General features: G+C 29.8%; 1 protein-coding gene across 1 annotated transcript; it reads right to left on the minus strand.

Moving 5' to 3' along the window:
* Positions 1-1,437: 1,437 nt before the first annotated feature.
* LOC105201356 (aminopeptidase N) lies at positions 1,438-15,075 on the minus strand. Its single transcript, XM_026141356.2, has 11 exons — positions 14,473-15,075; positions 12,022-12,474; positions 8,278-8,458; positions 8,046-8,208; positions 4,866-4,947; positions 4,361-4,746; positions 3,921-4,198; positions 3,331-3,518; positions 2,589-2,861; positions 1,855-1,921; positions 1,438-1,783 (listed from the first exon to the last, which is right to left on the minus strand). Exons 1-11 carry the CDS (start codon positions 15,000-15,002, stop codon positions 1,628-1,630), a joined length of 2,757 nt encoding a protein of 918 aa, XP_025997141.2. The 5' UTR covers positions 15,003-15,075; the 3' UTR covers positions 1,438-1,627.
* Positions 15,076-23,667: the final 8,592 nt, after the last annotated feature.

The raw sequence follows: 23,667 nt of genomic DNA on the forward strand, positions 1-23,667 counted from the left end.
TTTAAAAGAAAAAAAAACTTACAATTAGTAGCTAAAAGTTATTCTAGATAACTTCATAATTAGCTACCAAGTGTATTACCTATACACTAACATATTGGTTAGATCCAATAATTATTTTTATGTTGCTATACGATGTGATTCTGATAGACATGCATGTTTTGCTACTTTACTAAGGTATTAGGAACAACTGCAAATCGTTTTGCTGTAATCATAAATTCATAGTTACGACAGTAAATATAGCCTTAGCAAACCATGATTCGCTATAACAGCGAAAATTTTTCTTTCTGTGTATAAAATAGCATTTTAAGTAAAATATTATTTATAAATTACAATAGTACGTTGAATGAATGCTTTTTAGATTTAAAATCAAACAAACAATTGTTAAGAGCTATAGAAGCAGAGCTAGGTGTTGATATAAACAATCTTTAGATAATAACAATATACTATGAATCTTTAGACGTTTTGACCGTAAATGTGGTCATCTTCAGTAAAAATCAAGTAACATTATTAAAATTATGTATTTAACAGACTGCTGCCAATAAACTTTTAACAATTGCCATTACGTAGTTATTTATTCAGCGATTGCAAGAATTTATAAGACTGACGAAATGACCTGCTCGTCGCATACAATGTTTGAAAAATTCTGTTTATATGCCATGTATATGTTTAGTCATAGAAAAACGGTTTAACAAAAATATTATCGCTTGACTGTGTTGCCATAGGTTATCATATTCGCTGCTTTGAATGTCTTTTATTTAGACAATATCTTATATTATCTTATATTAGGATTAAAATTTGTCTCGACCAAAAATGGTATCCTTCTTTGCATAACTTTTTACATTTTAAGCAATACAATACGAAAAAAGATCAAGGATTAAAAGTACAAACGAGTGAGGTGCGCTGTGGCGGCCTTTGAACGGCAAAATACTTTTTCCTTAACTTTAATATTCTGTAACTACTTGTTGGAGCCATTTTGTTCAAACAGTTGTTTTTCCATTCAAAAAAATATTTTGCTGATGTAGTTAGATTTCTCACTATTTTTTGTATCTGCTGATAAGAATTGTTTGTTACATATAAAATTCATAGAAGTAACATTTAACATTATCTTCTAGAAAATTTAGATTTTATTACCAGTTACAGTCAAATTTTATAATAAATATGATTGAATAGACCTCATAAACAAATTTTCTTCTGAAATTTCTCAAGTAGTTTAGATATAAATTCTGTCTCTATTATTTAGATTAGTTAAGTATCAAACATCATGCAATATAAAATATTGTTAATCGTTTATCTTAGTTAACATTTTGCAGCCAAAAATTGTACTATTTTTTTTTAGCGTGATAGAATAAAGAATTATATCTAAAATACATCCAAGACTTTTGGGGGATATACGGATGAGAAGAATCATAAAATAAAAATAAAAACGCATTTTAGAAATTCAAGCGTTAAACATTTTTTATTTAAAATTAGTATTACATTAATTGTGAATTAAAAAGCATCATTTAATAGTATTAATATGCAATATAGAATATAACGCTATATTAAAATGTTATTTCTTCTTATATATAATATATATAATTTGTACACCTTTTTTCATTCTTTTATTTTAAACTTGGATTAAATCTGATTATGATGTATCATTGTTGAATGTATTAACTGACTGTATATTTTTTAAAACACCAAGGAATTTCAACAAATTATTATTCATTTTGTCTAAGATTGCTTTCCTGTTGTTTAAATCCGTTTGTATATTGATTCCATATTGTTCAGCAAATGCTTTTATCTGTAACAAAATATTTCATAATTCCAGATAAAAATCCTAGAACAATAAAATGTTTAATAATGCTGTATAACCTTGTCAAGTTCCTCTTCCCTGAAACTATTGTTAATGATTCTCTGAAGAATTAATGGTTCATGGATACTGTAAAACATATTAAAACTTATATTGATTATTATTAAATACAATCTTAAATAACAATGAATGTCTACAAAATATCGTTAAAAATATTGACATGACTTATGCAATGTCTCAGGTAACATTAATAGAGAATGTTACCTGATAATAATAAAGAAAGGAAGAAAGTGATGGAAATACCATTTGTTTTTTATAAAATCAAAATTCAGTAAATATTTATCAACAGCAGTTTGTTACCTATAGAGTTTTATCAATTGCTTTATAAGTAGAAGTTTATCAATTATTTAAAACAAACGTAATTTAAAATGTATCAATAGGTCTTGTAGGCATAGAACATTTTTGTTATTCTATAGTAAACAGTTATTTAAACATTAATCAATTATTAAGAGGTTATTCTTTTACAATTAGGGGAAAAATACAGACATAATTTTTTTATATTTAAATACTTAAAACACCTTTTACTATGAAAACTGGTCTATAACTTAATAAATATTTGTTTCAGAATCTGTGTTTATTAAATTTCTTTTTGTTTTGACAAATACATTCTGCTCTCAAAAAACCATGCAACGCATTTTTTATAACACCTTTTATAATTAAATCATTCAATTATATTTTTTGAAGTAAATAGTTCATATAATTTTAATTACAATATATACAAAGTAATTTTACTTACTTCTCGTGATTATTAATAAAAAATTTAATCGCTACATCAGTAGTTGGAAAAATTGTGAACATATTATTGAAGAGATCATGGGAATATGCTCCTACATATTTGGAACAAAAATTTAAATGTTTTTCAAGAATGTGTAAATTCTCTGAACAACCAAGAAACTGCCCTTGAGATTTGAATGTTCTCTGTTGTGCTTGCATGAACCGTTCCCAAAGAGATTCATTCGCCTTTATGAGACCAAAGCAATATAGCTTTTCTTGCTGAAATAATGGTTCACTAGGAAAAAAATAATAGTAATTAAATAAAATTTGCTTAAGAGTACATGTTTTAAGTATACTTTTATTTTACTTCACTATTCTGGTACCCTTCGTTACGTTAGTAAAATATAATACAAAATAAAATATAATACAAAAAAGACTATTAATATTTTATTTTAATTTGGTAAACAGAAGAAATTATCGTACTTTGTACCACCTTTAATAAAAATTAAACAGTGTTGACTCTTAACAACGTATTATATAAAATATTATACATATTAAATCGATAAGATTAGCGTTATATGCTATTTAACATTAAATAAAAGTTCGATGAATAATGTATCTGAAATTAATGACTTAGAATTTGGCTGTCATATTTTGCAAATAAATTTTTATATTAAAATTGCAAAAAAATTGTTATTGCCATTGCACATTTCTTGAAATTTGAAATTAAAATCTTTTTAAATATATTTTTTAATAAAACTTACTTATTTGAAATTGGATCTTCCACATATGCAAGTAATTTAGAAGTAAGTTTTGCTTGACAATCCGAAAGACCATATACACATTCATATTTGTACACATGCATTCTAAGACTTTCAATGAAAAGATCACCAGGATTTCCTTCATTGTCGATACGTTCAAATAGTTTACACATCAAATTCGATAAAAATGGCTAAAAGAAAATATTTTATAATAATCATGCTAACACTAGCAATATAAAAGTAAATCGTAAAATAACTTATTATTTTTCTAACAACTGTTTAAAAATTACTTTCAACGCTAGAGTCTTAATGTGTAACAATTTGTGAAATGTATTGTTATACAAAAGTTTTCTTTTTTTTTTCATTAAATTTATTAATTTAAATTAACTCAATAACTTGGTTCCGTGATAATATTATGTTGGACTGTGATATATAAGTACAGTGCGGTGCAATAATTTGAAGAGCCTAGTAAATGACTAATTTACCGACAACACAGTCTAGCATATATTATATAATGTTAGACTGTGGTGTCGATAAGTCAGCCATCTACTATAAGCTCTTCAAAGTATTGCACGGCACTGTACATATATTACCTTAAGGACTGCTTCTCCTTCGGGTAATCGCAAATAATCATTAAATTCCCAAATGTTATTAAGAAATCTCCACCATGGTGCAGGGTCAGTTTCTCGTGACAAATAATTTATAATTTCAACAAAAATGTGTAATTCAAGCCGTTCAGCTTTCACCATGTTGTAAGCGTCGTCAAGAATTTGTGCACGATTTAGAACTGGTATCTTATCGTAGTTGTCAGAATTAAGAAAAGCAGCGATTCTTTTCCAATTAGTTGCATCGTAATTTACACGATAAAATCCTTTTCGTTAAGAGCAAGAACATGTAAATGATTGATTAATTAAATAATTAATTCAATATTTTATACTGACTTATATCTCTCTTAATCACTATTAACTTTTTAAAAACGTAATAGTAAGAATAGTTAAAAATTTTAAAAATATACAGATTAAAATATATTTACCTGTCAGGTGCTTATTTACAATAATCCAGTCATTAATGTTTACTCCATTAATTGTTATATAATTGTATTGCGGTTTCAGCCAATGGGTGGCTAACGTAGACGAGAAGTCCAAGTTACTTTGCGTTGCAAAATTTATAGGTATCCACCATGCCTCTGCCATGTTTCCTCTATAGTTAAAATTGTTTTTAGGTGTAAATATTTCTTGCGTTATCTTGATTTCGCCTGTAGCATAATCTCGATGAACAGTAACGAGAGGATACCACGCCTGTTTGAACCAAGTGTCCATTACGTCTTTTACTTTAAAATGATCATGCGGTACATCTGACTCATCGAGAGCGTCTTGTAATGCCTTCCATAAATCGTCTGATGTAGCACTGCTGTATGCACTAAATTTAATGATACGTGAAATTATTGGTACTCTTTCAACTTTAATTTATGGTGTATTTCTTTAGCACGTAAAAATTTTGTTAAAATAATGAATGTCTTAAAAATTTATGGTACTGACTGTGCTTGAAGGTATTTTATTAAGCCGTTTTGAAACACATCTTCCGTCAAGAAATGCGATAACATTCGGAAGAGAAAAGCAGCTAAAAAGTAACAAGTAGAATATAAAATACTTTTAAAAACATGGGTACAAATAGATAGTATAAAGTAAAATAAAATTTATATTGATTTTTGTTTCTAAAACTTTGTCTTAACTATTGTTACATTTTTAATTTGAATATTTGAATAATTTACTTAAGACAAGCAGTAATAATTACATACACATGTCTACATATTATATCTATACTAATATAACAGTTTTTTTGATAGTGTTATTAGAGATATGTACTCTCTTAAAATACAAGTAAATATATTGTTACGTCCTATGGAGTAACGATACTTTTCTTTTGAAATTGATGCAGCCGAACAGCCGTAGATCACGAGCACGTGATCCACTTTAGCCACGCAAGCTAGAATTTGTCGTTTAAATTAAAGCAGTTACTTTACGCTTGACACGTGCCGGGTTTGCCTGGAAGCAAACGTTGATGAACGAAAAACGCGGACAGTCGATGACCGCAACCCTCTCGATGCTAAACATCTGTTGTGAAAACATTATTAAGTAACGATCTCCTAAGAACCGGCGACGGATATCATAGATTAGCCAAAAATAATCCGATTTATGAGATCACTTCGGGGAAAAACGTTTTTCTGCTCCTGATGAAAGTAAGATAATCCTCGCCAAGCCCTAGAGACAATAACAGATTAGAAGCCAAAATTCTGAGAAAGTGTAGGGATAATAGGTGATAGTACACTTGGGGCTTAAAAACCCATAAAAATCATTGGCAAAATCAAGTATAAAAAGAAGAATTAAGCGCCAGGGCACCTCGCTCATTACATTAATTTATTACTCATTACTTATTCCTACTCTAGTGGTAACGTCTCTCAGTCCGTGACAGTCATACGTCCGAGTCTGTGACACCCATCCGCTGTGTTCACCCATCCGCTATCTTCTGACTCAAAGCTTTGCGCAACGAGTTGAAGTTCCACTCTCTGACACCCTGGTCGAAGTTGTGCGCGACGACTAAGAGATCCTTCCATCTTAATCGACTGAAGTCTAGTACAGTGCGGTGCAATAATTTGAAGAGCCTAGTAGATGGCTGACTTATCGACGCCACAGTCTAACATTATACAATATATGCTAGACTGTGGCATCGGTAAGTCAACCATCTACTAGGCTCTTCAAATTATTGCACCGCACTGTACAAACCCAGTTATTTGCGGTGATACTCGATTGGCAACAAGTTCTGCCTGTGTAACGTGCCATCATAAGAATTCAGCCTAACGACGCCGTCCCTTGCGTGTGACTGATTGTGAGAGCCTATAGATGAAAAGTAACCAGCCGTCCACTGTCTCTCCACAGAGACCCACATAGCCCATCTGCTGCGCACGGGTCTACCATTGTCTAGAAACCTGATTCTGATAAGTATAATAATAAGTGACCGGATCATCCTCTTATTTTACTTTCATGAATAAGCATACTCTTTTTCTCTTATTAATCTTTCGCTTATTGTTGACTAACCTTTCTTCTGAAGATAAATTGTTTCAATAATCCTTCATACAATTCCGAGTTCAATTTTGATTTAATGTTAATATAATGAAGAGAGAATCAGGAGCTTCATTTTTAACCCCCTCTAATCGATATAAATAAAATAATTTTAGTAAATAACCAAATTCTCCCCTACCGCACCACCAAAATAAATGACGAGTGGCCGTGAAACACCGCCGGAATCGACGGAACAGCCGAATATGTAAACAAGCGATTAAGCTTCAACATTTAGTTAATAAACCTACTTTACCTACCCCCAATTTTTTTTATCATTCTTCGGACTCAGCTCCACCAAACCTAGCAGAAAACCCCTTTTCCCCACTTTTGGGATACCCTAAAGAAAGATTTTCCTTCCCCCTAGCTTCCCGTCAAGAAACTGAGGAACTTGTCAACCATCTCCCTCTAAAAATCTTAGACGAAATAGCAGATCTATTCATTTCTCTTCCCTTAATCTAGTTATCAACCTTGTAAAGATAATTAATATAATAATGGTCAAAATCTAACGAAACTATTTACCTCTTTCTATAAATATTAAAGAAGTCCCTTAGATTTTTTTTACTCTGCGCCTCATGTTACCTACACGCACACCCACATTTATGTACAATCACTTGCATGTTAAATTACCATTACGTTAACCAAATGTAACCGCCTTGAATTTAAGTTTATTAACTCTATATTTTTTTATTAAGCAATGATTTTTTTTATATTTTTGTTATGTCTATTACAACAAAATGGTATGTCTTAACCACTCCATATTATAAACTAATGTAATCATTTCTAATTTCCTTTATTATTATTATGTTAGAATAAAGTGTAATTTTTAATTTCAACCATTTTTATTTAATTTATTTCAAGTACTTCTGATCCTTTGCTCCAATAAGATTGTACTTAATTCGATCCCGCGTAAAAGCGATTAGATTCGTAAATAAGGACCAGACAAATGCATGAGTTCGAATGAGAGTCACAAAGTGTCATTCTCGACACCTGACCTGCATTCTAGCTCACCTGATGCATTTGACTCGTCGCACGCGTCCTGAAACATGTGTATGCGCAAAATTAGGCTTGGTACGTCCTTCCTATCTCACTCAAGTTACTTTTATATATCTGGACCCGCAAGTTGACCCAAGAAAATTCTTCAAAAACTCTGAACGTAATAATATTAATTGTGAAGATAATAAAAGAATTTCACTAAGAATCAGTGACTGTATCACCCATTTTCAATATAATCGTTTGTTTTGCATTTCTATTTTGTATTTTACTGATATTCTTAATTAATTCTTTCAATGAAACTGTACTTTACAGAATCAAAAATATAACTGCAATTATCAGTAATTATTTACTTTCTTTTAGTGATAATATATTGTTTTAATGAATATTCTTCTTCATACATATATTACACTCAAGTAATATATTAAATTCTTCTGTTTAATAAAAAATTATTAAGGCAATTTGATATATTTATCGCAATGCTTATTTTAATATATAATATAATAATTATTTATGTAGGAAGAATAAGAAAAAAGAAAGAATGAGAAAGAAAAAATAAGAATAATATAAGAAAACAATAATAATAATAATAATATAAGAATTTCTTACATTTTCTTGAATTTTCGACAGTTCTGTTAGCAAATGGTTCAAAAATGTGTGAATGACCAATTATATTTATATGAATTGGGGTGGATAAAGTTGAATCTGTATTCAGCATACGTTGTTCAACAACCACTATTATATAATCCATGAATCGTTTTTCTTTGAGAAGCTGAGAAAACCAAACTCATATGAGAAAGAAAAACGTGTTTGATATATTTTAATTGTACATTCTTCTTACCTTGTCAGTAATAGAATAATGCAGATATGTCGTGATGCCTTCGTTCAACCAAAAATATTTCCACCAAACTGAAGTGACTAAATTTCCGAACCATTGATGCGCTACTTCGTGAGTGATTGTCGTAATATCATCTATGATATTAATCAAAGGTAATCTCTTGTCTCCAAGAAGTACATCTTGTCTGAAAATTTTCACATATAAATAAATGATGTATTGATAGAGAAATTATATGATGTATCTATTATATAATATAATAGTGAAACAATTATAATAAAGTAATTTGTGATATAAATCACTGCTTATAATACGGAATTAAAAAATATCCCATTCCAGTGAGAAATGATAAGTTAAAAAAACCTCTATTCGACTTCAATACCGTTTATAGTTGATATTAATAAGTATTTCAACTACTTTTCAACCACTCGAAAATTTCGTTTTTATTAGATGTAGTTTTGCAAATATATAATTAACAAAAATATTTAACGTCACTATTTTCTTCTCTTATCCAGATAACATAAGGTTGAATATTGGGTCATGTAAGACGTCTTTTAGACGTTTTTTATTAATTCGACTTTCCAACATTTTTTTGTATTTAAATTAATTATTGTATTATATTGATATATAACTTTTAATTGCATTCTTATTTAAACAAATAACAAAAGTTATTCCAGATGCTATTCCGCATTTGTAAAAATAGTAAAAAAACAATAATTTTCTATATTTTTATATAAATAATATTCTTTAATTATACATGTTTCATCTTTTCAATAACATATAATTGACCTAATCTATCAGATATTTACACGTATCAGCACAAAGTGTTCACAGATCGTCACGGAGAGATTAGTTTGCAGCGGGAGTCAAGCATCATCCACCGCGGTCACAACGTGGATGGCTGGCCGCTCGGAAATTTCCAAAAAAAATTATCTGAGAATCTTTTTTTACGAAAAATGTTTTTTAAAATATTACAAAAATTTTGTCTTGTTCATTGAGATTATGTGGTGCAATAATAAAATTTTTATGTGGATATTTTGAAGAAAGTATTCATAGAAGACGTCTAATAGTGATCTAATTTTGATGACACAAAGACGTTGTTAAGTTTAATCGATCAAATTTTCATCTATATCAACTGGTTTATTATACGTTGATTTGACGTCTTTTCAACCTGTCATTTCTCACTGGGTCCGTTCTAATTATGTAAGTACTTTGTTGTATTTTTTTAATTAAGGAAATATTTTCTCTGATTTAAAACTTTGAAATTATCGACTTTTTTACATTTTTTTTTAGTTTAGAGTCTTGAAAATATGTCTGTAAAATATTAAATAAAAATTCAAAAAATATCAAAGTTATAATATCAAAAAGCAGAACGTATCGTAAAACATTTGGAAATCTAGAACAATTAATTGTTTATTTGTAAAGATGTGATCTTTCGACGCTATTAGAGGATATTACTAATTATGATTAAATAAAATATAATTTTTAGTATAACTATGGTCACAAACGTCTTCTTGTTATCTCACTACCTTTTGTCCTATATTTTCCTACAGTTCAGCTTGCTATCTAAATATATTTTTCCAGGTAAACTCATTTAAATTACTCGAAATAACAGAGGGCATGTTTCCGTTATAATATTTGCTACATCATTAATATTGTTATTAAATTAACAAAATATTTCCAAGATAGATTATAGTTATTACTGGGGCGCACTGATTACATATTTCAAGTGTCGGTGCAACTAGTGTGTTTGGCTGGTCAAGTAGTGCATCCCTCATTGATGCCGCATTGATTTCGTCTGGGCTTGGTACAGCGCAAAGGTGCTTTTTAGGTGTACAAAAAATCTCTCATAAAATAGTCGGAGCCAGTTGGTGTAATCGATAATATTGCAGGTAATTCGAGTAAAATCATCACAGTGCAACACTGTACAAGTGTACACATTTGCAACAACTCTACACAAATGGCACACCAGCAGACCAACCGAAATCGCTATTAGATAGATGTTGATTCAACAACGTCAATATCTTTTTATTATGTTATAGATAACACAGGTTTACGAAATTTTGGGCGGGGGGGGGTCTTGTGCATTAAACACTGAAAGATATTTCTATAGGATTTCGATGCGCTGAAAACGGCGCTGAAAAAACTTGTCCATTTTTTTCCGTCAATTTTCAATTTTTAAATAATTGCAAAAATTTTTTTTAACTTTACTTTTTTATGAATTTTTCTGTCTAAAGAATAAATGATAGCAAGGTCAGTTTTACGGCATGCTATAGAAACGTTCTTACAATACTGAAAATATTTCTTTGCATTTATAAAAATGTATTATGCAAACTGTAAATTAAAAGCTTTGATAATATCGTGAAAAATGGTAAAAAAATGTTAAACTTTCAAATATAAAACCAAGTAATTCAAAAGAAAAAAATATTTGACCATTTAATAAGCTTAAAATTGCATGTTTCTAGTTTAAATCTATTTAAAAAAATTTTTTTCTAACAAATAGTTTTCAAAAATTAATTTCTGAAGACTATTTGTTAAAAGGTTATTGAATTTAAAGCATAAATGCATCCCACGCGCGGCGTCGCCTACAATGCGCGATCAGACTTGAAAAGATATCCTATTGTATCAGAATATGAGAGCAACATGACGAGATTAACATTATTAAAAAATTTAAATTTAAAAAAATTTTAATTTATTTAACAACTTATAATTTTTACAAATGATAAACATTTAGTAAATCTAAAAAAAATAGATTATTGTTTTTACATTATCATAGAAATAAAGAATAATCGACATATTTTAACATTGTTTTTTTATTTCCCCTTTTCCCTACATAGTGTTGTGCTCGTTCGGCCGAGCTTGAGAAGCTGGCCGAAGGAAGATCTATCGATCAGACAGAAGAAGCGCGGCCGGCTTTTGTTTGGTGTTCAGGACGCGGAGCCGTCAAGAATTATTCTGTACAATTACGCTACAATATTATATAAAGTTCCACGATTAAAGTTTGAGTTCTTTTTGTAAAGAATGTTTATTCATTTTGTGTCGCGCGTTCGAGTGTCCTAGCGCGAGTGAATCCAGATAGCACACAATATTTATGATAAATATTAATAAATATTTATCATAAATATTTTTTATAAATGTTATAGAAATATTTTATACATATTTTTATATATATATATATGACGGAAAAAGATTATAAAAATCTTTATCAAAAGTATTATTAAAATATTTTTTAAAATATTGGTCGCGACTTGGATGACCGCTTCGGAATTTCCGAAAAAAATTCCTAAGAATGGAATTTTTTTGCAAAAATTGTTTTTTAAAATATAGAAATATTGTTTTACTGATTGGGATTATATGGTGTAATATAATATTTATGCGGATATTTCGAACATTTTCAACATAATTATCATAAATCATAAATATTTTTGAAACATTTATGATAAATATTTATGATCAGTCCAATCTACGGCCATAAAAACATTTATTAAATGTTTTAATAAATGTTTATAAAATATTAAAATAAATATTATAAATATTTAGTAAATATTTTATAAATATTTTGTGCTATCTGGGAAGCGTGTGCTCGTATCGTCGAGTATAACAATATGTTCAGTACCAAAAACCTACCTGTTCTAATTTTTCTGTTAAAAAACAAAGTTTTAAAAAAAGTTAGAAAAATGTATTTTTTCAGTACTCTATAGATCAGAATAACTTCTTAAGAATTATCTTTATTGAAAGATTTATACTTACGTGTAAAGCATCATACCCCAGTTTTCAGTGACCCTACTGCCGTAATGTGGAATGGCAACATGATCCATTTTCGGTACAGGAACAGTGCTATTGGTGAATTTTTCGAGTTCCTGCTTTGCCTTCTCGACAATATCGAGAGAATATGTGGCATGAGAAAGAAGGTGTTTTGGACCCCATATTTTCACATTACCGTCCAAATTTGAGACATAACCATAATCAGCGATCACGAATCCTAATAAATAAGTAGACATAATAGGAGTTGTCTCAAAGTATGTCCATAATTTTCCGTCGGCTTCGTCGATTTCTGATCGTACGGATGGCATATTCGATAATGCTGTATAATTGGGACAGTGCTTGATAGAAAGCTTGAAGGTCGCTTTTATGGCAGGTTCATCCCAACACGGAAATGCTTGCCGCGCATAGACTGAGCGAAAATGTGTTACGACTAACCATCTATAAATTTATAATTTGCTTCTTTACTTCTTGAACATTAGATTTTTCTATGCTGACACATGAGCAATTATGTAAACGAAAAATTTTAGTAGCAATGTAGGTCTCTTAAAGATCCGAGATCCCATTTTTTCTCGCAAATAAAAATTTATAAATAGAAGAAAAGAAGGATTATGGCTACGGTGGACGTTACGGCTACGCCTGTTAACTCCGTTAGGTGTTGCAACTATTCTGTCCATCACTGTACACGTTTTGAGTTACGCAAAGCTAAACAAAAATATATGATTTTGCTAATGCGGTTTTTCAAGCAAAATTTTCATATCAAATTATTTCTTCGATAATTTAATTATCGCACTAAAGGATTTTGTTCAGAAACATTAGAAATATCATTTTATCCTTGGTGTTTAATGTTAAACAAGGATAAAATAATAATTCTAAAATTACTTTGAAAGTTTTTAAACACAGTAAAATTTAATATAAAAAAATTTTAAACAATGAAAAGTAAATTTTAAATTAAACCAAAATTTACTTTTGAGATAACCATATTACCATTACTTTTCCTTTTCCATCGATTACATTAGTGAGTCACGTTTTTATAAATCACATCCTAAGTAATAAATATTTTATTACTTTGAGTATAGATTCTGTTACACAACATTTTAACGAATATGATCATTTCAGTTTCAATATAAAATACTAATTATTAACAAAGTTATTTAATAAAGCAGAAATAGGTGCCATACTATCCCCTTCTCCTTTATTTATAAATCATGATTTGCTTAAACAATACGGGAGGGTCCCAGATGCGCACAGACCCGAAGGGACACCATCAATCACGTAATCTAATCTAAACCAACCAACGGAAATATTCTAGGCATCGACCGCTATCATTGGTGGTGTCTAATTGGGTCTGTGCGCAACTTGGACTCTCCCGACAACACTAGTTTACAAAAAAAGTATCTTTTTAATCATTTTAAAAAAGACGAAATAGTTCTTATAAATTTTTAAATGCTAAAAACAATATAGCAAGCCAATTTTCACTGACCTGTTACAGTTCCAAAATAATTGTGGTTTAATAGACAAAAAATGGTTTTTGACAATTAAAATTTTTGTTTTTAAGGTTTATTTTATCAGTGCTATTAATACTTTAAAAAACTAATTATTGTAAAATACGAAACGATGTTATAAGAATTACTATAGTAATATATATAATAAATGATAGTTTCTTATTTGTATAATATTATTCTAAAGTTTTAATTTAATTTTTGTTTAAGATATATAATTTCTAAACAAAATGGAATGTTACGGTATCGGTAATATTTCTCAAATTATTGAAGAGAGAAAGTGATAGATAATACAATATAATTATGTATAAATCAGTACAGGTAAGATAATTAAATATTACTTAAAATATCACATATTTAACATTCTAATCCTTTTGTTTAATGTTTTCACAAGTGTGCAAATTTTAACTTTTTATGCCTTTAATATGTGTTAATATGACAATTATTATGTTAAATTTATGAGCACAAATATTTATTAAAAATAAAAAAATAAATAAACTTGAAAAATATATATTTTTGTGTCATATAACCTTTTATTAGAGTCGTAGTAGTCCCTTCGTAGCGTACTTCTGTTGTGCGTTTTTTTACAATTTGCACAGATTTGAACAGATGAAGTCTACAATTTAACTATTTAACGTCTCTTTCAAACGGCATAATTTTAAAAAATTCTCATGACAAGATAATATCGATAATTTGCGATTGCCTTCCGAGAGTGACCGAATAAAATCAGATGCTTCTAATCGGATTTGAACTCGAATGTTCAACATAGGAAGCACATAGACAACTTTTTGCCATAATTACTACTTGTGTCATACAACATCGATTAATAAATGTTTTTTATTTGCAGTTATTTGCTTCGTATTTATGTTATCTAGTTATAATATTAGCACAAAATTATTATTAATAATTTTAATCAATTTTGAAAATAATTACTTACATCTTGTTTCCTTCGTCGTTATAATAAAATCTTCTATACAATCCGCGTAGGACCCCATGTCCAACATTACGGGATGAATATATTACGCCCGTGAAAGTGAAATGCAGCGTATAGATTCCAGGATCCAATAATTCCTCAAATCGCAGAGTCAAAATTTGTGTTAGAGAGTTATATTCATGCTGCTTTGGAACATACTCCGATTTAGAAATTACATCTACGTCTTTGCGAGTTAGCTTCGTCAGCGATTCGTCTATTGCGAGATCTACAACATGCAATTCGATGGCATTCGTCGATTCGCGCACTTCAACATCGATGTTCGTTTCGCCATTAGTAGTAAAATTATTTTCCACAATATGAGGTATTAGTTTTATGTCGTAATGGATGGGCACAACATTCTGTCGTAGACGAAATTGATTCTCATAGGAATCTTCCACTATTTGAGTATTCACTGTTTTATCATCTTGAAGAAGAACGCCTTCACCGGTGAAAAATAATAAGGCTGCTGCCAATAAACTTTTGACAATTGCCATTGCGTAGTATGCAGCGTTTATAAGAACTTATAAGACTGACTCTATAAGACTGACGAAACAATCTGCATGTTACGTATAATATTTGAAACGTTCCATTTGCATACCCAGTAACGTAACTTTAAAATTTGGACCCGAGGACATGTCCTATCATTGAAAATAGTGAGTAATACATTTTCCTTAATTATTTGATTAGACTTAGGCGGTTAAAAGATCATAAAGTAAAATCCAAGGAGATGTACCTGCACACTATGGCTTCCGTTTCACACATGATGCGCATGATGTATTATTTTTTCCTTGTAATTTCCTGAATGTCAGACAAGGATAAAATGATACATCATGCACATCATGCGTCAAACGTAACGTGGCCTATATTGCACACAACTTGCACACAGTGGTTCTCCGCGTGCGACACGAGATCGTGCACGAACATCCAAACGTCAAATCTTAGTTTGCTACAGTAACAGAGTATCTTTGTTAGCCAAGATTTTATGGAATCATTTCTGATACTTTTTTGGCGCTGACCGTAAAAATTTGACCTAAAGTTGAGTTTTTAAAGAAATCTTACAAAGTTTCTGAAATAGACGTTTTTAACATTTTAAGTTAGTTATTCTTTCGATACAGAGATCTACTGGAAATGACTTGTAAAATGTGAAGACAAATTGTATTGGATAATGTAATTAAAAAGAAATTAAATTTCAAGAGCCCCAACGTACCACCCAAAGGACCTAAATACATTATTTTGTGTACATATGATAAATTATTACAAATTTATTTAATATTTCATATATATAGGCTTCATACATATAATATTTGATTAAAAATACGTTATGTATGTTAAGTCAATTTAACAAGAAATGTTACTAACAAACATCTAAATGAGGCAATAATGCAAATAAGAACTCTTTCCTCTCTTAAAAAATAAAAATAATTTTTCTTGTCTGTTTATAAATACATTTTTAACTTAACGATTTAATTGTTATTTATTTTCAATATTAAAATTTATTTTACCAGCACATGGAAACAAAATGACAAAATTGACATATTATTAAAAAATCTAGATTTTAAGAAATTTTAATTTATTTAATAGCTTTTAATTTTTAAAGATGATAAATAAGGCTTTAGTGAATCTAAAGAAGATAGATTATTCTTTTTACATTATCATAGAAATAACGAAAAATTGACATTCTAACATTTTCTTATCCCCTCTTTTCCCTTGTATATGCTTAGTTCCAGAAACCTACCTTTTATAGCCTTTCCGTTAAAAAATACAGTTTTAACAAGTTTATTGAAATTATTCCAAGTTCTTAAATGGAAAATGATTTCAAATTTACACGATAAGTGTTAAAGAAATTATTCTAACTTCTTAAATGGAAAATGACTTCGAATTTATACGATAAGTGTTAACGAAATTATTCTAAATTCTTAAATGGAAAATGACTTAGAATACACACGATATTGACATCATTTTAAGTCCTTAACACTAGAACCGCAGCCGCGGTCAAAATGACCGTTTCAATAGTTACATGAACATTTAAATAAAGGCAATTTATTATTTTTAAATGTCCGCTGTACCTAGGCATGTATCTGATAATTATTGTTAAAATTATAATAATCTAAACGCTAATTTTTAATGAGCGGTTAAATTTACCTCTGCCGTGGTTCTAGTGTTGAGTGAAAATCGACTCGATTCACTTATGAAATACACAATACGGATCGAGAATCGAAAATTCAGTTTTTTCCCAAATTTTGAGGGATTATATGTATATGTATATTATGTTCGGTACGCGTGTCATCATTTTCTCTCGGTTTCCATTGCGCGTCTTTGAGTTTGATTCGTTTTCATCGCACTTTTGCGATTGCCCTATTTTCATCGCCTACTCCTTTTTTCTCGCGAGTTTTCCCTTGGCAACAAGTCTCTGTTTACGCATATTCCCATAAAGCGTCGTGCGTCTTAGACAGGTGAATATTCGCGTTTCTGATCGTCTTTTTTGATCCCCTTTTCTTTGCTGCTCTCGCGCTCCGCGATCACAATTATTCATAGTTCAGTCACCGATGCGTGCAGACGTATCTGTATATTTTTTTTATTAAAGCGTGTCGATATTCTTGTACCCGGTTTTTCGCAAAGGCTGTAGTGTGTTTTCAAAGTTCTAAATAAACTTATTAAAGAAATTAGAGAATTAGCCAGCAATTCTCGACCGCGCGTTTTCTTGTGAGTTATTTGGTGCGAAACGCGCGGACAGGGCACAAGCCCCAGATTTTGAGAGCCATTCTCGAAACGAACATATTATATGTATAATTAGTTTGGACGTCGTCATCGCGTCTCTCGGTATAACGAAAAACGACATTTTGCGTTTGAGCATCGTTAAATTACATATCGATAATTGTATCACGCACTATATTTTAACCTTCACATATTTCCATTGTTGTTAACCGAAATTTAGACTATGAAATAATAAAAAATGATTTATTTAATGGGATCGATTCAATTAATTTGGGACACTCTAGAACGGAATTTAAATCTGAGAGGCTACCTCTCATGCCAAACGACGACTCGCTTGCGCACGCTGCGATTTTTTATCAATAGGCTTCCGTCTAGTCGGCCGTCGCGCATTCTTTGCCGAGCATGCTAAAAAATCATCGATTATTATGACCTATCTCAATTATTTTTTATCGGTAATTTGTGATTAAGCGCATTGACATGTGCTGTGAGGGAAAATGCATTTTATTCAACTAAACTAATGCCGGACGTAACAATAGGAACAATTATAAATTAAATCAAACAAAAAATAATTAAAATAATAAACATAAAAAACTAGAAAAATAAGATCAAAGATATATCGAATGTTCGATACCTCTCATATTTCAGTATTCTTGAGCTATCAAACAGCGATTTCTGAAACATATCATGTTTTATGTAAACCAAAACATATGCCATTTAATCAGTCATAATAAAACATTATTATCAGTTATCATTTAGTAATGGTTTGTTAAATGATCATGGTAGTCAAATAACAATTTGAATCTGACGCAACGCAACTGTTACTAATCGTTGAGAGAAAGGAAGCTACAACTAAGAAAAGAGTTAAGTAATAATAATTGAACCTAGATGATTGTTATTAATACCATTTTATTTTTTTTTAATAATTCAGTAAATATTAATGCGACACAATTTTTATCAACACCATTTTAGAAGTTTAATAAGCATTTATAACAAACGTAATATACAATGTACCAATAGGTCTTGTAAGCAGAGAACATAGTACATTTTTGTTTTTTTATAGTAAAGAGTTGTTTAAACATTAAACAATTTAATGAGAATTTATTGCAGACACAATATTCTCATATTTAAATACTTAGAATACTTGTTACCAGAAATGAGCATTATTGAATAATTTTTTTTTAAATAATAAAAAATTAAAAAATAAAAATTTATTCGTTATTCTGTTTAACAGGCTGTTACAATGAAGACTGGCCTATATCTCATTAAATATTTGTTTTAGAATCTTAGTTCATTAAATCTTCTTTTGTTTTGACAAATACAATATTTTCTCAAAAATACACGTACTTTATTTATTATAACAACTTATACAGGGTGTCCCAGACCAATGTATAAATATTACTACAGTAAGGTAGAAGGGATCAAGATAAATCAAAAAGTCTAATAACAGTTTGTGATATTTGCAATAATTTTCGTGTAATAAAATATTAAAGTCAGCCGAATAAGAGCGCGCGGAGAGGCAAACAGTTGGTCGCCTGAGCCGTAAGACTGCCCGGCTCGACACGGTGCAGTGCCAAGCTATCCTTTCCCTCGCCGCGCGCCACTTACCGTCGCCTACAATCGGGCCACAGTGAGCGGTCCTACGGCTCAGACGAGCGACCGCTTGTCTCTCCGCGCGCTCTTATTCGGCTGACCTTAATATTTTATTACTCAAAAATTATTGCAAATATCGTAAAATGGTATTAGACTTTTTCATTTATCTCGATCCCTTCTACCTCATCGTGATAATCTTTATACATTGGTCTGGGACACCCTGTATATAATTAAATTATACATTTACATTTTTTAAAGTAAACAGTTTATGTAATTATCTTAATAATAATATATACAACATGATTTTATTTCTCGTGATTATTAATAAAAAATTTAATCGCTACATCAGTAGTTGGAAAAATTGAGAATATATTATTGAAAAGATGTTATGTCTTCTTGTATCTTCGGAAAAAAAATTTAAATGTTTTTTTAGATTATTTAAATTTTCTGAGCAATCAAAAAATTATTTATGAGGTTTTAATGTACTCTGTTGTGCTTGTAAAAACTCATCTTAAAGATATTCATTCGCCTTTATGAGACCAAAGCAATATTGACTTCCTTGGAATAATGATTCACTAAGAAAAAAGTAATAGTAATTAAACAAAATTTGTTTAAAAGTATATGTTTTAAGTATACTCTCATTTTACTTCATTATTTTGGTACCCTTTGTCACTATAGCAAAACATAATGCTAATATGCAGATATGAACTGTAGGCAAAAATTTTTGTGTACCAACGTACGTTTGTCTTTTAATTTTATATTTGTGCGCAATGGACCTTATTGGCTATCGAACTGTAGACAAAAATTTTTGTGTGCTATGTGACTTGTGCGCAATAATGTCATGTGTACAAACGTACGTACATTCGTTTCTCAATTTAATAATATTTGTGCGCAATAGACCTTGTAGGCTATCAAACTGTAGACAAAAATTTTTGTGTACAATCAATTTTGTAGATAAAAAATTTTGTGTACGAAAAATTTGAGGACAAACGTGCCTTGGCTATCGACGCTGTAGATAATCGATTTGTAGGCAGTTGGGCCCTTCCCCTTATTTGACTGAAATTTGTGTCATTGAAATAACTTATATTTATATAAAATATTATTTGTTTAAATAAAAATTTTGTTGTTTTGTTAAAAAAATTTCTATTATTTAACAAAAATAACACTATTATTTAAAGTAATATCTTTCAACCAAATAATATATTATTTGATTACAATAAGTATACGAACAATGAAACAAATAATTTATTTATATGAAAATAGCAAAATATATAGACAATATGTTTTTTGTTTCAAACAAATAATTTACTTAAGACTTAAGAAAAATATATATTGTTTTAAATTTAAATAATCATACTTATTGATTCAAATATTGGTTTGTTTCAATCATTCCAAATAACAAATTTGTTTCGATTCAATAAGATTTATTAAGTTTGAAGAAATCGTTTTCTCTGTGTATAAATCTGTCGGGTTATGTAATATTCGTGGAAACTCACCGGCATGCAAATCTTTGATGCGTCTAATCTTGAACGCGATCCATTGCACATCGGATAACTTATCCAACTGGCAAATCAATTAATTTAATGTTTGAAATTTGCGATATAACACATAGACGACAACATCGAAGATGAAGCTGTTAATCAACGACCGCGCTAATATGTAGTAAAGCAGCATAGATGCTACAGAAGGTTTGTTTGCTAAATATTGTACGACAAGATAATAATACAGAGATTGAATAATTGAGCTCAAAGAACAAAAAGTGAACGTCATGAAAACGTTTTGACAATTTTTATAGAATAGTCATTCATAAATATTTCTTTCCTGATCTTCTGATCGAGTTCTTTCAATATATCCATTAGTTTCGGCCATTTGTTGTACCAGCTGATTCCGTAATAAATATAATAAAAGATTGATATGTAACACATCATCCATTTCAGAAGATCTATCCCAAATAGCACAAAATATTTATAAAATATTTACTAAATATTTATAATATTTATTTTAATATTTTATAAACATTTATCAAAACATTTAATAAATGTTTTTACGGCCGTAGATTGGACTAATCATAAATATTTATTATAAATGTTTCAAAAATATTTATGATTTATGATAATTATTTTGAAAATGTTTGAAATATCCGCATAAATATTATATTACACTACGTAATCCTAATGAGTAAAACAATATTTTTATATTTTAAAAAACAATTTTCGCAAAAAAATTCCATTCTTAGGAATTTTTTTCGGAAATTTTGAAGCGGTCACCCATCCAAGTCGCGACCAATATTTTAGAAAATAGTTTAACAATATTTTTGATAAAGATTTTTATAATTTTTTTCCGTTATATATATATATGTATAAAATATTTTTATAATATTCATAAAAAATATTTATGATAAATATTTATTAATATTTATCATAAATATTGTGTGCTATGTAAGCAATTTATTTTGGTCGGAATATGGGGCTCCGCCCCTCCCCCGCAACTCTCCCCGTATTTTTTCTAACCCAACCTAACCCTATTTTAATTGTAATTTGATATCTAACCAAAGATACCAAGGATATCTAATTGACGCTGCAATATTAGATTTGAAATTATGGCTCACCTCCTTTCGCACCCACCCCGTCATTAGTGGACCTGAGACGAAGTGGATTGGATTAGAAAAAATACGGGGTGGAGGTTCAAGGGGAGGGGCGGAGCTCCTCCCCCGCCCACGCGTTCTCTGTATATTGTAGAAAAACTGTTTTGCGTCAAAAACTTTTTTAACGCAAAACAGTTTTTCTACAATAACGACGAAAGTATTGAAATTAGGTAAAATATATATATGACCTTTTTTATAGAGCTTATTACTAGCTTCATTTTTGCTTGACACATTTTTTTATAAAATAAATATTTTTTGAAATAAGTAAGAAAAACTGTTTTTTCTTTCTGTAATGATATTTTTTGAATAAAAAGTGAGCATTACTTAAAACCTTGTGTATGTCACTCAGTACCGTCCCATTGATAACATATGTCAAGATCTAGGTCGTGCTCCCCTTTTGTAAAGGTTTACCGTAATTTCTTGTAAACAATGATTTTTTTCGACTAGAAACACCATTATTGATTGCGAATTTCTTTTAAGAGGTAACACCACTGTAGAGCCTCCAAAGAAGGCCTATTTTTGATCATTTTTTATGGAAAAACAAAAACGGTAACGCCAACGGTAAAATCCATTTTAAGTATCTTATTTTACATACTTTAAAATATTTAAAAAAATGTTTTTGCATTTTTTTATTACAAAATAGCGGTGACAAAGCTTGGCAACAATGATCAATCGTTTCGGAAGGTGTTTTACTGCCACACCAAAATCTGCTATAATTTTGGCTCTAGAACAACGGTAATTCTTCTTAATTATAAAATAAATTATTACGTTACATATTTTTTACTAATTATTCTTAATGCATTATTATTAAATATTATGTTATATAAATATTAAATTATTTATACTAAATCTTTTTTTAGTTGAAACTTTAATAGAAAATTGTACAGAAGATGTACAAGTAAATATGCCCAAAGTTAAAATCAGTTATTCAAGAGTCAATTCAACAGGTAGAATATTATTTATTAGAGAAGCTTTTAGTTACATTAGAGTTTATTTACTTTACTCGGAAAGTTTTTAATTTTTATTATATTTGTAATTTTAGATGATGTTTCAAAAACAATAGATTTTAATTCATCAAATAGCGTTGTACAAAGAAGATAAAGCTACAGAAATCAAACCATAATTATCCAACCGTATACCAAGGAAAGAAGCTCTTAAAAGAAAATGTGACGCTGCAGAAAGAAGATTAAAACAAAATTTAAATATAATAACAAAAAGAATTTAGATGATATTACTTATAGCGATTTTCAGAAACTTTTTTACAAATTTCATCCAAAGCCGATAGCTAATTTTATGAAAGCTCAGAGAGATAATCTTAATAACAAAAAAAAAAAAAAATGGTCATAGATATCAAACAATTAAGTTGACACGTAAAATTAAATTAAGTCTCAAAAGAACTTACAAATAATTCTAAGTACGTTCGTTTTTTTAGTCTTTTATTAGGTGTAGAAGTATGAAACCGGAATTTCTCTATAGATGGTGCTAGCCATCAGTTTAGGGATCGTAAGACCTAAAGTCACTAACAGCTGGCAAACATTTTCAACACACAACAACCTAAGTTCCATACACCGGTATATTTTTCTGTAACCTTAAACATGTTGAGTTTTGTGCCTACAAACTACGATTTGCGAACAGCATTGGTTTTCTGTTATCATTTGAAGAAAACTGCTGCAGAATCGCATAAAATGCTTGTCGAAGTTTACAGTGAACATGCTCTTGGTAAAACACGGTGTTTCGAGTGGTTCAAAAAGTTCAAAAGTGATGATTTTGACGTGAGAAACGAAGACGTGAGAAACGAAGAAACCACCGAGAAAGTTCGCAGACAACAAATTGCAAGCCTTATTGGATAAAGATGATACTCAAACTCAAGAACTCGCGAATTAATTGAAAGTGACGCAGAAAACCGTCTTCATTTGTTTGAAAGCTATGGGAATGATTCAGAAAGTGGAAAAATGGGTTCAGCATGAACTGAATGAAAGACAGCAAGAAAATCGAAAAACCACTTGATGCTGCTTGACAGATACAAAAGAAAGTCATTTCTCCATCAAATCGTAACAGGTGATGAAAAATGAATATATTTTGAGAATCCTAAGCGTCGTAAATCCTGGGTAAATCCAGGCGAACCATCGACATTCACTGCAAGACCAAACTGCTTTGGAAAGAAAACAATGCTCTGTGTTTGGTGTGGGATCAGAAGAGTGTAATCTATT

This window comes from Solenopsis invicta, chromosome 5, assembly GCF_016802725.1.
Source record: "Solenopsis invicta isolate M01_SB chromosome 5, UNIL_Sinv_3.0, whole genome shotgun sequence".
In the NCBI taxonomy this organism is placed as follows: Eukaryota; Metazoa; Arthropoda; class Insecta; order Hymenoptera; family Formicidae; genus Solenopsis; species Solenopsis invicta.